The sequence below is a fragment of the Jatropha curcas genome, chromosome 6 (genome assembly GCF_041381405.1).
Source record: "Jatropha curcas cultivar XTBG-Jc1 chromosome 6, XTBG_Jcur_1.0, whole genome shotgun sequence".
NCBI classification, from domain to species: Eukaryota; Viridiplantae; Streptophyta; class Magnoliopsida; order Malpighiales; family Euphorbiaceae; genus Jatropha; species Jatropha curcas.
Window position 1 is genome coordinate 27672386 of NC_143156.1, and position 14283 is coordinate 27686668.

General features: G+C 30.5%; 1 protein-coding gene across 1 annotated transcript; it reads right to left on the bottom strand.

The window, feature by feature from the left end:
- Nucleotides 1–5673: 5673 nt before the first annotated feature.
- On the bottom strand, nucleotides 5674–8614 carry LOC105647655 (cruciferin (DUF506)). Its single transcript, XM_012233826.4, has 3 exons — nucleotides 8252–8614; nucleotides 6802–7018; nucleotides 5674–6344 (listed from the first exon to the last, which is right to left on the bottom strand). Exons 1-3 carry the CDS (start codon nucleotides 8459–8461, stop codon nucleotides 5854–5856), a joined length of 918 nt encoding a protein of 305 aa, XP_012089216.1. The 5' UTR covers nucleotides 8462–8614; the 3' UTR covers nucleotides 5674–5853.
- Between the last annotated feature and the right edge of the window lie 5669 nt (nucleotides 8615–14283).

The window sequence follows — 14283 nt, forward strand, 5'->3', positions numbered from 1 at the left end:
CTAGTGATGGCAGTAATTTCTTATGACTTTGAATTCCCTATGAATCCATTCTTACTCTCTCCTACTAGATTTCAATTCGAGGACGAATTGTCTTAAGGGGGGGAGATTGAAACACCCTGAATTTTTATTTTCGAAACTTTCGAATTTTTATTAAATCAAAAATCTTGATTTTCAACTATTTGGGCTATAAACACCAAACAATCTTAACTTGAGTCCAAAGTTTTGCGAGTTGGGCCCAAGCCCAAGTATATTGTCGGAATTTTCGATTTGAGAACAATTAAATCGGGTCAAACCATTGATTTGGACCAAACCAGTTCGAATCGAACCGGAATGGCACAGAAATTTCTAGACCCGCCTCTCTTCTTTTTTCTTTTCTTCTCCTCTTCTTCTTCGGAGCGTCGACCTCACCCTCGCCCTCTCCTCCTCTCATTTTTGGATCACCGGAGACCGGTACCATGCCTTGCCACCGCTGCTCCCTCGCCGTTCTCCCTCTCTGTCTCTCTTTTCCGTCTAGCGATAGTGCAGTAACGAGAGTGAGCTGCGTTTCTTTCCAAACGAGACAGCCCCTCCCCTTCGTTTCATTTTGCCAGCGACTCCACCACGATAAACATCAGCACCACCTCTCTCTCCGGTCTCTCTTTCTTTCTGTTCTGGGTTCGTTTAGCAGAAAAGAGGAAAAGTGCGGGCTATGCTTTCCAATCGTCACAACCCGTGCTTTCCATTTTTTTCGGCGAGACCAGCCAAGTACTGGCTAGTTTAGACCTCCTGCTTCATCACCGGTCCTCCTCTGTCCACTGTCTTTCCCATTTTTCGGATTAGTTAGGGCGCAGCAGCAAAATAGCGAGAGAGACTTCTGATTGTGACTGTTCATCCGGAAAATCGAGTCCTCGGACGTGTTTTGCAATTTAGTAAGTAATTTTCAGCTTCATTCTTGGTGCTATATGATTTCTTGCGACTAGATTAATGAATTTGAGCTTGGATGGTAGTTGTGATGGAGTTAGGGATTTTAGATACTGTTTACGCGAGATTATTAAAATATATTCTCAAAATTTATGCTGCCATTGATGATATAAATTGAATTTCTATGAAGTATAATATAAGAATGTAACACTTGTAGATTTTGACTTGAGATTGAACATGAATTTCAGTTTGTCAAGAGCTTTGGGATTCATAAACGCTGTGCTGAAAATAATTCGGGAAATTTTGATATTAATCTCTAATTGAAATATAAGCTGAGGTTTATGTTTATTTTGAAATTGCAGCAAGCTTATGATAAGTCAATAGGAATTAAGAAAACTTCTTAATCATGCAAAGAGTAGTTGATTTAGTATGAGTTTCAAAGAATTTGCTTGGGATTTGACAATTATGTTTTTACATAAAGTAAATATGTGGTTATTACCTTTAAGCAAGAATGAAGAAATGAAAGCTTGATAAAGAGTACTATAATAGTTAGACACTACGAAACTATCGAATGAAAGTAATTGAAATTAACTTAACGATATAAGTTTTATTCGATTATATATGTATTAAAGCCTTCATTTGTTTGATAATTAGCTATAGCAGCTAGTTATAATTATATGAAGTCAATAATGATTGTCATTATCATTGGAACATAATTGTTGTGAATTAATGGTTGAGTGTTGACACTGTTGTTTTCGAAGGAGGATGAGGTTTTAAATTGATTGATTGCCCGACGGATGGGCTGTGTGTATTGATTGATAATTATACGATAATATTGTGATATTTAAACAGGTGGATAGTCCAATTTTTAGGGGAGGTGCTGCCGAAATTTCGATAAAACTTAGACTAGTTTTAATTAATAAGTTTATCTAGATTAATTCTATAATTTAATACATAATAAACAGAGTGCTCTAATTATTTTTATCATCATTATTCATTTAATTATTCAATTACTTATTTATTTTCATTATTATTGTTTATTATTATTATTTATTTTATTGTTGTCGTTTATTGTTAATATTATTTATTTATTTATTTATTTGCATTTGAGTATGATTGTCTAATTGTGCATTGCATTTCGATGTTCAATTGATCAATATGTCTGCATTTAATTGCAATACTTGATTAATTGTGTTGTGATAATGTTATGCTTTGTTTGTGTGGAATTGGGATGAAGTGGACCACCATGGGTTTGTGAGAACGGTCTGTGATATGGATCCGGATATGATATGATATGGAATTTGACCGTCGGCCGGGAAAATGGGAGATCGGCGCCCCCGTGTGTACCTGATGATATGGATTATATGGAAAACCACAGGATGGCTTCTTGTTGTTGCACACCTGATAATCTAGATTTGATTGTAGCCCGCAGGGTGGTCTCCTGTTGTGAGCACTTGATGATCTAGATTGGATGGAGACCACCGAGTTGCCTCCTGTTGGTATGGAAAAGAAAGAGAGAATGGAAAAATAATGAGAGGACTGGTCAGTGAGGATTAGACCAGTTGGCCGTATGGGGGATCGGCTCCCTGGTGCACATGTATGAGAGGGCGAGCCATGTGTGAGGACGGCTCGTTGGGGTTTCAAGTGGCGCCACTGACTAATTTCCACGTGATGTGATTACATGAAGATGTTAATGATTGTGGGTGCTGGTGATATGCCATTTGTGTGACTGACTGCGTGAGCATATAACTAGTCGGATGACTAGATTGATATATTTATTCATTTGTGTGAATGCGTGTGTTGTGCAATAGGTATTACTTCTTAAAAGGCTCACATATCTTGTTTAATTTTTCAGGAAGTAAGTTTCTCTCTAATTCAATTTAGGCTATGTTTCTTCGACGTAGGGCATAAAGAAATTTTCCCTAGTTCCATAAGTATTTTACCATGTAACTGTATGTATAAAAAGCTATGTATATCACACAGTTAGTGACTCTGCATTTGTAGGATTTATATATATTTAGTCGTGTATTAACATAGAGAAAATAATTCTGTAAGCCCATATTAGAATGTGATGTATTCTAAATTGGGCCGGAACTATAGAATGCTGTAGAAGATAAACTTGGGCTGAGAAATAATAAAATATTGAGGTTTATTTTTCATAATCATATGAGCTGAATGTCGAAATTTATACCGAGATAATAGATTTTAGTGTTTCAGGCTTACTACGGGCCTCGGGGGCCTTAAGCTTACCTGGGTCCTAGTGCCGGTCCGGCCCATGGAAACGGGTCGTGACAATACTCCTCCAAACAAAGGCTAAAGAATTAGCTAGCAAAACCAAAATCCTAACTCTTGAATTTTTAGATTTTGCTGTCAAAGTTTTTTTTTTTTTTTTAAAAAAAAAAAAAAAAAGAAAAACAGAATGAAATAATTTTCATTCAAAACAAAAGGCCTATTGGCATCAAACCAGAATATTCCTGTCATAGAAGCAGGAGGATGTGATTTTCCAAAAACAAGCTTTTGCTATTAATGAGCTACTTCATTTGCAGCTTTATTAGCAAAGATTGAGCTGGTAATGATAAAAAAGGGTTAATCTTGCCTTATTAAGGGTAGTAGCTTCACTGCAATTTCTTGGAACTTTCTTTACAACCCCATCTACTACATTAACATGAAGAAAATTATAATCATACTCCTGTATTTTGGAAAAAAAAAAACTACTTTACCTTTATGTTTTTAAGAATAGACCAGATGCTTTTATTTTTTTTATCCGCTACACTATCTTCCCCTTCCATCATTTTTTCACCAACGTATCCTCTTTTTCCTCCTCTCTTTCTTTTCTAACAAACAAACTTGAAACTCAGTATTTGAAACTCAATAATGATAATTTGATTCACTTGAATAAGCCTAAAATGCAAGTTCAGATTTAGGGCGTCCACACTACTATTGTTTATTGCTCCATTAGCCAAAATCACTATCATCAAAAATTCATAATTTTGCCAGTCTAGTTGGACGGAGCATCCTTATTGCTTCATTAATCATACACAACTTATTTTGTATCTTCGCTTGATTTTTTAGATATTATAATAAAGCTGTGTAATTCTAGAAATGTTGATGTTTGCTTTTCCGCGTGATTCCATTTCTTAATAGCCTAATAACAGGAAAATGTTTTGGTTTTATCACATCTTTTTGTTTCGTTGTACATTTCATATTCGTGGATCAAATAGGGAGAAGAAAAAAGCTACCATAGTAGGATGGTGTTTACTCGTATGCGACTGCACGCACGTTGTAGGCTCGGCGATTGCACATGGGAGTTGTATGCACATTGCAATGAAACTTGAAATTGATATTTAGAAGAGGGGAAGGAGTTGATTTCAGCTCACCAATTCGATGAAGCTCACTGCATGCTGTTGTCTCTTGCCCAACAATGGAGGTGGTGCGATTTACACTGGGAAAATCAGACTTAATCTTGCAGGTGGCGGTGGTGGCGGCAAGCCGAAATTTGATTTTGTTTTTAGTTAGAGTCATTGATGTCATTTCATGGCAAAGTGCACAAAATGGATAGAAGGGTAACAATGTTTAAAAACATGAGTACATGATAGTGTATTTTAAAATACGAAGAATAAAAGTAATTAATTTCACAAAATATAATGGTATGATTATAATTTTCCCTAATAGTATTTATCCTCACAATAGCCTCTAATGCTGAATAAAGATGACCTTTTATCAAGCCACATCTGAGTCGATTTTAACACTACCCTTATCGGGAGGAGAACAAAACATTTCTCCAGTTGATTTTGCTTGTCAAAGCCAAAGCTTGATTATGATTGCCAATTGAAATCTTTATTTCCAATTAGATAGACAAAATCTTTGGACTTTCAGGTTTTTATTTTAGTTATGTTTTCATTTTTTATTTTCTGTTTACAAAATCTGACTTAGTTGTCCACCACTTACAAAAACGGCAAAACCTTCACATTCCTAGTTAAAAATTAGACCTAAATAATCACGAAATAAAACTTTTGTCCTAAATAAGTTGGAGAGGTAATGAGCATTCCTTCAAATGAAAATGGATGGACACTAGAGAATTACATGTATAATTTATTGTTAATTATATTTAATAATAGATATACTCCAAAAGTCATTTAAATAGAAAAATTGTAAAAAAAAAAAAAAAATTGCAAATTATATTAAAGTTATCACCGTGAAACCAATTTCCATAATGGATTTTGTAATCTACACAGGAAAACATGGAAGAAAAAGCATCAATATCCGCACAAAGTATACTCAAAAAGAAAAATCTCCGCACTAGGATTGATACTTTGCAATTGCAAATCATTCAGATTGGCATCTTAAACTAGAAGAGATGAACCAATTTTGCAATGGAATCACATAACAAGATAAGATAGACCCTATGCATAATTAACTATCAGAAGCAACTATTTCATTAATTTATAGGGTATTATATCGCAAAAGCAATCTTTCAATTGCTTGAAAATACATGCAACTCAACTTTGGAAAAAGAAAACGAATGAACAGGAAAACAGAGAAATTAGAACAAAAATTCCTTGACCAAAAAATAGAAGGCAAGGAATATATTCAAGATGAAACTTTTAAATTAAAAAAAAAAAAAACAATAATGCGACCTATGAAGAAATGCACCTTGGTAAGGCAAGTTCTCACAGATTTGGCTGCAAATGCTGCTGTGGATTGTCCCATATGCTAACTTCGCAAAACCTGGTAACTCTCACTTGCTGCCAACGCACAAAATATGAAAAATAATTGTATGATCCCAAATATGAAGTGTTATTCGCCTTTATGTCCTCTGTATATAATTGGAGTTTGTTCTTGTTGACACTTATTTTTCTTCTGAGGAAAAAGAATTACTACAAATGAAAGCCGCGGTACAATTAATCTCTCACAAAGGGAACTTTCCATTCCCAGGCAAAATTTCTATACACTTCAAAGACCCCTCAAGAAGGAATGTCTCCGCCTCTCACGCATTACTCTCCAGTTACTGTCAGTGTTCATGGGTTTCAAGAGTCGCTCTTCTTCCATTTCAGATTGAAGCGATGATTGCAGCCTCTTTAAATGTCCACTGCATTGCTTATGGTCAGAAGAGTTGAAGCTGCCAAAATTTTGCTCATCTGGGGTCAAATGCCTCTGGTACGGTGAGTGCCACTTCGCTTGCAAATAAGCAAGAGATCTCCACGGAGGAAGAGGCATTGAGTTTTGTTTGAGAGAAGATTTAGCAGCTTCAACCATGACTTGAAGATACTGTTTCAACCTGGTCATTGAGCCGACATAAATAACGGGAAGTGACTTCAATATTCTGTCATAAGAGTCTACTGCTCTAGCTATCTCAAAATGGCTTTGGAAGTCAACATCAATAACCAGACGCTCAGAGCTCCCACCACTATTATAGGTAACCACATCAACATATTCATGATCCCCTGTAACATAAAAATAGGATTTTGTGAAGGGTTGAAGAAATGATTACTCTTCAAAAAGGATAAAACAAGTAGACATATGATAAAAATATAGATATTAGATATGGACATCCATATTATAAAACACATGGAGAAATAGGGAATGGAAATGCATAAGCAAAACAAATCATCAGAATATTTTCCCTCCAGATATAAAATGCAAGATGGAAACTAGATGCGTGAGGGCCCTATTTTCTTTCATTCCCGCTTGGTGGGGAACTTAAAAGATAATTTTAAAAAATGAGACAAAAATAAATAAAAATGCCAGCATAATTTCAATGGAAATAGATTGCCATTTCGGAGACAAGAAGTCAAGTAAATGTTCGAAATCTAGTTAAAGAGATGAGATCAAGCAAATGTTCAAAATCTAGCATGGAACGACTCCAGTTATAGTTTGGAATATGATTGCCACATCGCATACCTCCAGGAACCTTGCCACCACCCTGCCACCTAGATGCACATACAGCAGCATCATAACCAGCAAGTCTCAAGTGCTTCACCAGAGAAAATCTAATGCAGCTAGCGTTACATGGACCTGATTTAACAAGGTGAAGGTCTGTCTCCTTGATGGATACCACAAGAGAATGAACCAATGACAGCAAGTCACTCTCATGCTGAGCTACTGAGTGCCTATAAAACTGCAACAACCCAAGAAACAATGAGATTCCCTTTAATGAAAATTCAGATAAATAGTAAGTGAAGCACATCAACGGGCCAACGAAGATATTATTGTCTAGCAAGCTGATTATTTTTTTCAGTAAGCCTTGTTGAAATTTCATTAAGAAAACGCTTCAACTGACAATAATATGACCAGATATATTCATTCTAGCACAAGGGGAACAAGCAGACATATCGCATACATACAATACCAAAATTGGCTTTAACATAAATGATATAATTTCCCAGGACTCCTCTGCCGGTTTATGACACGGTTCAAAAGGTGAGCGCCGATCAAACCACAAGTAAACTATCATGTGATGACTTCAGATCTTCCTCCATGGTCCTCTTAAATGCTAAACTATTAAGGGGGTGGTGAGGATGTGAACCATAATAGCATTCATAATCCTAATTGCATATTTAGTAAACTATTCATAAACTATTAAGCAGATAATAAAGATATAAACTTTTACTCAAAGTTCCAGAGCAGAAGGCTATCGCAATCCAACAAGTCAGTGGCAAATATGGAGTAGTTTCTAAAGGTAATCAAAAGAATTCTCTGCAGCTTAGTATTTCCTTATATGATAATAAATTACACTAGTCATATAAGATGATTTTCTTTCCATTATTATTATTCATATTTACTAAACTACCCGCTAGCTTCCTTGCTATGAATAATACTTATCCCTTTTCTTGCTAAAGCATGGCCAGAAAACAAACCTCAAGGAGAACAATCAAAGCCCCTTCTAAGACAACTAATGCCAATAAAAATAAATTTGTACTCAATAAAGTGCGTCATGATTACAAAAAAAGGTTTGCTTGCAATTACAAGACTTAATCAGCTCATTTTACTCAGACAAGCAAGAAAGAAAATTTAAGTACAAAAGTTTTCTTCCTTTATGATTCAAAGAAAAATTAAAGTCAAAAACCAAAAAGAAAAAGAAAATCCTTTATTACCATAACTTTCCATTTCTTATACTTTCCTTCTATGCAGAGCTAAAACAAACTACGAAATAAATCTAAATAAAATTTATATAAAAATCTTCCATATATGAAACCAACCTTTTAATTTCAATAAAAAAAAAAACAAATGAATTAAATTCATTTCCCTCCCAAAATCATATATAAATAACAGAAGGAATTCTATAATTCAATAGAGTTCAAGAAGGAGATGGTAAATTTATAATTGAAAAGGAAAAAAAATTTTGAATTACCGAAATTTTATCTGCGAGATGGTGGAGATCGGAGAGACCGGACTCGCTATCGCTGCTACACCAAGAGTCAGCGCCGCTGCTACCACCGTTCTCAAGGAAATCGCTTACCATGAGAGCCAAGTCATGTTCGCTCTCATGGCTGAACCCTCCTCCGATCTGCACCGCTATCCCCCTCGCCCACCAGTCTCCTGTTGCCGCTGCAGCACACATCTTCAAACCTCCAAAAACCAAAGAGTCGGAAAAAAAAAAAAAGAAAAAAAACCTCCCTTCAAAAACCAAAACGACGTCGTTATGTCCGTCGTCTGTTTCTTCCCCCTCTCAACAATTTTCTAACCAAAATCATCAACAAAAATTTTCAATTTTCATTTCGCAATCACAAAACAACACAATTTCGAAAATTCAAAGGAAATGCTTTTGATTAATTTAACGCTTATCGGAATCAAAATTCAAATTCTGATAAATATGTATAAATATTTTTGTTCTATATGTATAAATTAAAAAAACAAAATTGAGTAAAAATGAACTAAATTAATTTTTTTTTTTTTTTTTGGGTTATGTTTCTAGTTTTGATCCGACGGGCGAGAGGCAGAGGAGGAGGAAGATAAAAGAGAGGTTTCTTCTTCTTCTTCTTCTGGTGCAGCAAAAACCCAAAGAATGGAAGGCAAAAGCAAAACGGGAAAGCCACAGTTCATATAAGAATACAACAAGTGGGTTGTTTTTAGTCAAAAGACGGTATTGCCCTTGACATTGTTGCTTTATGGCCAAGAAAGTCCTCGAAAATGCCGGGCAAATGGATAAGGTAGAAAAGTAATGAAAATGAATATGGACGGAAAAGAGAATGAAAGGAGATGAGATTTCATTTTAGAAACAGAAAATTTGTCCTTTTTTATTTTTAGAAAAAATAAAATTACGTTTTTGGTATTTATTTATCTGTTACAATATTTTGGCAATAAAATCATCCTACTAATATCAACCCTCAATTCACAAATAATTGCCAGAAAGTAACATGTCCTAATAGTTACCAACTGTTATACATCTTAATATTTATAAATTAAATTGAAATTTTCGCATGTTTTCTCTTTTATATATATTAATTCTTATTTATGTCGATATATATTCATTTTTTATATTTGTTTAATTTTTTTATTTATATAATTAAAATGTAAATTTTTATTTAGATTGCAATAAATATAGTAATTTTTATATATATAATAACATATTTTTTTAGTTATCTGTCTTGCATTGTAATATTAAATTAAAAAAATTAATATATTTTTTTCTCTCTTTAAAATAGTAATTTAAATATAAAAAATGTCAAATATATTTTTTTCAATATATCGATTCATATAGTTTTTATTATACGCTAGTTACTTTTATTTTTTATTTAAGTAGTTGCTTTTATGTTTTGTTTAATTACCAAGTTGATTTATAAAAATCATCGTATGTCTTTTATTTTATATTTTATAATTAATTTACATGTTTTGTTAATAATTTTCACTATAATCTTTTTTAGTAAATAAATATACTTTTACAATAGAATAAGAAATTAATCTAATAAATCAAATTAAATATTTATAAATAATAATTTTTTTTATTTTTTTATTTTTTTATACAATCAAAATCATGGAATCATTTAAAAATTTTATTAATAAAATTATATTCTTTAATAGAAAGAAAAGGATTTGAATTATATTTGATATCAATATAATTAATAAAATGAGAGATGTTTAAAAATAATATTTTTATCTTATTTTTTTGCCAATTAAATTAGGGTACAATTTGTAATTAAAGAAATTTAACCATACCCTTTTTAGATCAAAATCTTAATTATCTAGATATATTTATTTAAAATAAATTTGAAAAAAATTAAAATTTTTAAATGCCTTGCATTTACACATATTCATCTAAAATAACAATATTGAAGATAAATTACAATAATATAAATAAAATAATTAATAATAATAATAATAATAATAAATTATTAAATTATTATTAATAATTTATATAATAATATAATGAAATAAAATATAATTAGAAACAATAAGATAATAATAGTAAAATTTTAAATTTCAAATGTTTAATTATCTATACGTATTTATCTATTAAAAAAATATTCAATCAAATTATAGAGATATTATATATATTTTTATGTTAAAATTTTTTAATTGGCTATCACTAAGATTATTTTAGAGTATCTTAAATTTTATATGGATAATTTAGAAAATCTCATTATTCTCGTTTCATCATCACATTTATATACAGTATAAATAGATAGTTGTGACTAAAACATAATAATCTTTTTAATTTCATTTGACCATATAAATTTGATCTGATAATAAATATGAAATATAAATTACAAACTAAACCTTTAATTTAAAATATTTCCAAATAATAACTAATTATCAATATAATTTTATTTCTATTTTGAGGGTTAGTCAGCTATGCATAAGCCATCTTTTATTGACTGCATGATAGGGCATATTTATATAATTCTTTAATTCTTTATTTAGAATTCCAAGTTGAAGAAAATAGTTTCTAACATTATAAATGTCTATAAACAAGAGAAAAAAAATGGCATTCTAATATCATTCATAAATTTAATTTCTTCAAATACATTATCTAGTAATCTTTGACATTTTCTACAATATTATTCTTCAATATGAGTATTATTCTTTTCATAAATTATTAGTGTTAGTAGATTTTTAATTTTGTAAATGTTAATAAAAAAATCAAAAATATTTTCAAAATCAAAGTATCATAATGATAAATTATGATAATTTCTAGTAATAAATCATAGTAGTCGACAGTGACCGATGGCATTGCTGATAATGACCGATGATTAATGGTAGTTAACTATTAATAATTTAAATTTATTAATATCCAAAAAATATTTCTCTTTTGAAAATGAAAAATCATTTTTTTTAAAATAGTAATTTATTCATTGATTAGAAAAATATTTTTCACTGACAGATTTTTTAAGCATCCCAAATGCTAAAAGATTTAAAAATAATTTCGAACAAAACAAGTTATTTTCTATAAATAAATGGATTGGTAATAACATTTTTGTTTTTTTCAAATTGTCTCGCTTGTTATCGTAAGCACCAAGAATTATAAAATGAGTATTAGAAGGAAATAAAATTTAATTAGTGGAACTCAAAAAGTCGAAGAAAAGTAAAGGTTAGACATTAAAGTAAAAGGCAGGGATAAAAAGAGAATTTCATCGGTACAGAACAACTTTTCTTTGCTTTTCTTTTTTCTTGGGGACCAAGTTACCCTGAAGCTTGTAATTTGTGTGAAACAGAAAACATTTAAAAACACGTTTGTAACTGTTTATACTTTATGATATACTATTTCTATAGTCTAATATACAGTCGATCTCCATTTGTTATTTTTTATAAATTATTTTATTCAAGTCATTTTTAGAAGATTAAATAATATTAACTAATTTTGTATTTTACTTCTAATTTAACTAATATTAAATTCTTATTATTTTAATAAATCACGTATAGCTTGTTCTTCACTGTATAGTATTTATTTTTTTTTATTTTCACTTTTATTACTAAAAAAATTTGAGCCTGCGGCTTGTGGGAGTTCTTTGTAATGGTGCTTTGAAACCGATGTTTTTTTTTTAAATTTTGTTATAGTTTTTTAAAGTAACTTTTAAAATTTTTTATTAAATTGCTTTAGTTTTTTTCAATATTAATATGTTGTTATTATTATTATTATTATTATTTATTTATTTAAGCTACACATTTAAAAAACATTTTAAAAAAATTAAAATATATTATTTAATTTTAATTTAAAACGTGAATACAATCGAAACCAGTAGTTTTATGCTATCTTAGAAATCGCTTAAAATCGTTCAGTTCAGATTCTATTTTTTTTATAATCAAAATCAACAGTTCTAGAACCGTGGTCATGCCTATTTTTCAGTAAGACATATTATAGGTTAAAATGATTATTAAAATTAAAAATAGTTATATAAAAATAAAAAATAACTGAATTAAATTAAGAAATACACAATCAAAATTATTTTTTTAATCACCGAATAATTTAAGACACTAATAAAAGTTGACGGAGTATATTCTACAAACATATACAGCCTAAATGGAAGATGACGTGAGCTTCGAGACACCTTCCCTCTAAAGTGACATTGCAATAAATATTGAAGTGATTGACCCGTGACTTTGGACTTACTTTTTCAGTTTTGTATTTTTATATTTTATTTATTTATTTTTTAAATCCTCACACCAAAAATTACTACACATTAATTAATTAATTTAATAATATATAATTAGCCAACTCAACGTCTAAGAAGCGGACAATAATTAAGCTTTGGTTTAATTAATTATCCACTCGACAGATCAATTATATATCCGTTGGTTTCTTATTTAATTGTTTAATTAAAATGTATTTATTTGTTTTAATCATATTTTTAAAACGATTTTAAATCGTCCGGAAGGTTACGAGCAATTGGTTGGTGATGACTAATGAGTAATTAGTTATGTTTTTGCTTTTGTGCCTAAAACCCATTTGGTCAGTGATATTTGCTTTATTTACACTTTTAGTTAAGTTTCCATTACCAATGATGCTTTTTTGATCGCTGCTGTCAAAAACCAAAAATTACTTTTAATAATGGATATTACATTTTAAATAATTATTATTGACTTTTAAATAAAATGTAACTTTTACTTAGTTTTTTCTCAATACATCTTTATAATTTTCTTCTAAATAAAAATATAAAATGCATATTTTAATTAGTCGTTTCCTTAAGTTATTATTAAATTTTAAAAAGACTAATGAATCTTTCTTAATCTTTTAATATGGTAGTAGAACAAATAATTTAGACGGAATAAGAAAGCATACGTAATTTTGACCCCTTTTGAATTTTTCTTATTCCATTAATATGACAGTTTTAGAAAATCAAAATAGTATTAATTATTGTATTTTAAGTTTATTTTTATCTAAATATCTCCACTAAATTTCCTCTTTTAATTAAAAAAATTAATAAAAGGGTAATTTAGTTAATTATTTTTATTTTTTTTAGAATTGAATAATCTAAAAATTAATATATTTTGAAAGATTATATCAGATTTATAGGAATTCAAATGCTAATTGCATAAAGATTCACAATGGATTTAATTTTAATGAAGCCTGTGAATCAAATTAGGAACAGGAAATAGCAAAGTGATGAAATGAGAGCAAGTAAGGAGAAACAAAAGAGAATGAAAGTTCATTTTCTAGGAAATAGGGTGAAAAATCTTTGTGACAGAAGAAGAATTACACCTCCTAATTAAAAAAAAAAAAAAGAAAAGAAAATGAAAGCACTGGGTGACCTACAAGGTAAGTACAGAGAAGAGCCAGAACTGAAAAGAAAGAATTAATGGTGGTGGGACAAACACGGTTGCTAGCAGTGTCTATCTGTGTTAAATGAAAGGAAATAAGAAGAAGACAATTGCCACTTATACGATTAATCATAGGCCTAAAATTAACCAACCAAAACTCTCATCTCACACTTTAGAAAAGAAGTTGGTCGGCCAATTAGGACAACCAAGAATCCTATGAGAAAGAGGTTGGAGTTGGAATTGGACCACTTTCATTTTCCTATGTTCACGCGAGGGAAAGTCAAGTCAGTTAGTGGATTAGAAAACTAACTTAATACTCATGTTTACAGGCAATTGTTAGAGCTCCTCTCAGTGAAATTTCATTTTAAAAAAATGGTTGAAATTTTGTTGAACAGCAAAACTTATAGATTGACTGAAGCTAATTATTGGGTCAACAATTCCTTCAATTTTTTTTTTTATACAGAGGAATAACATCGTGGACTAAACAGAAACATTCCTCCTCTTTCCATATCATTCATCAAATTGGTGGTAACTTTTATACACTCCTTACATCTATCATTCCCTACATTTATCATTCATCAAATTAATAATAACTTTTATAAGAGAGAGAACTTGAATTCGAAACCTTTTACTTTCTACATCTTCCACGAGGGATAAAAAGATCGATCAAATCACATCTGATTACGA

Coding starts and splice junctions, on each gene's coding strand:
- LOC105647655 (XM_012233826.4), bottom strand. CDS start 8,461: ATGTGTGCTGCAGCGGCAACAGGAGACTGGTGGGCGAGGGGGATAGCG. Junction 7,019..8,251: donor ATCTCGCAGATAAAATTTCG/GTAATTCAAAAT, acceptor GGGTTGTTGCAG/TTTTATAGGCACTCAGTAGC. Junction 6,345..6,801: donor TGGTGGCAAGGTTCCTGGAG/GTATGCGATGTG, acceptor TTTATGTTACAG/GGGATCATGAATATGTTGAT.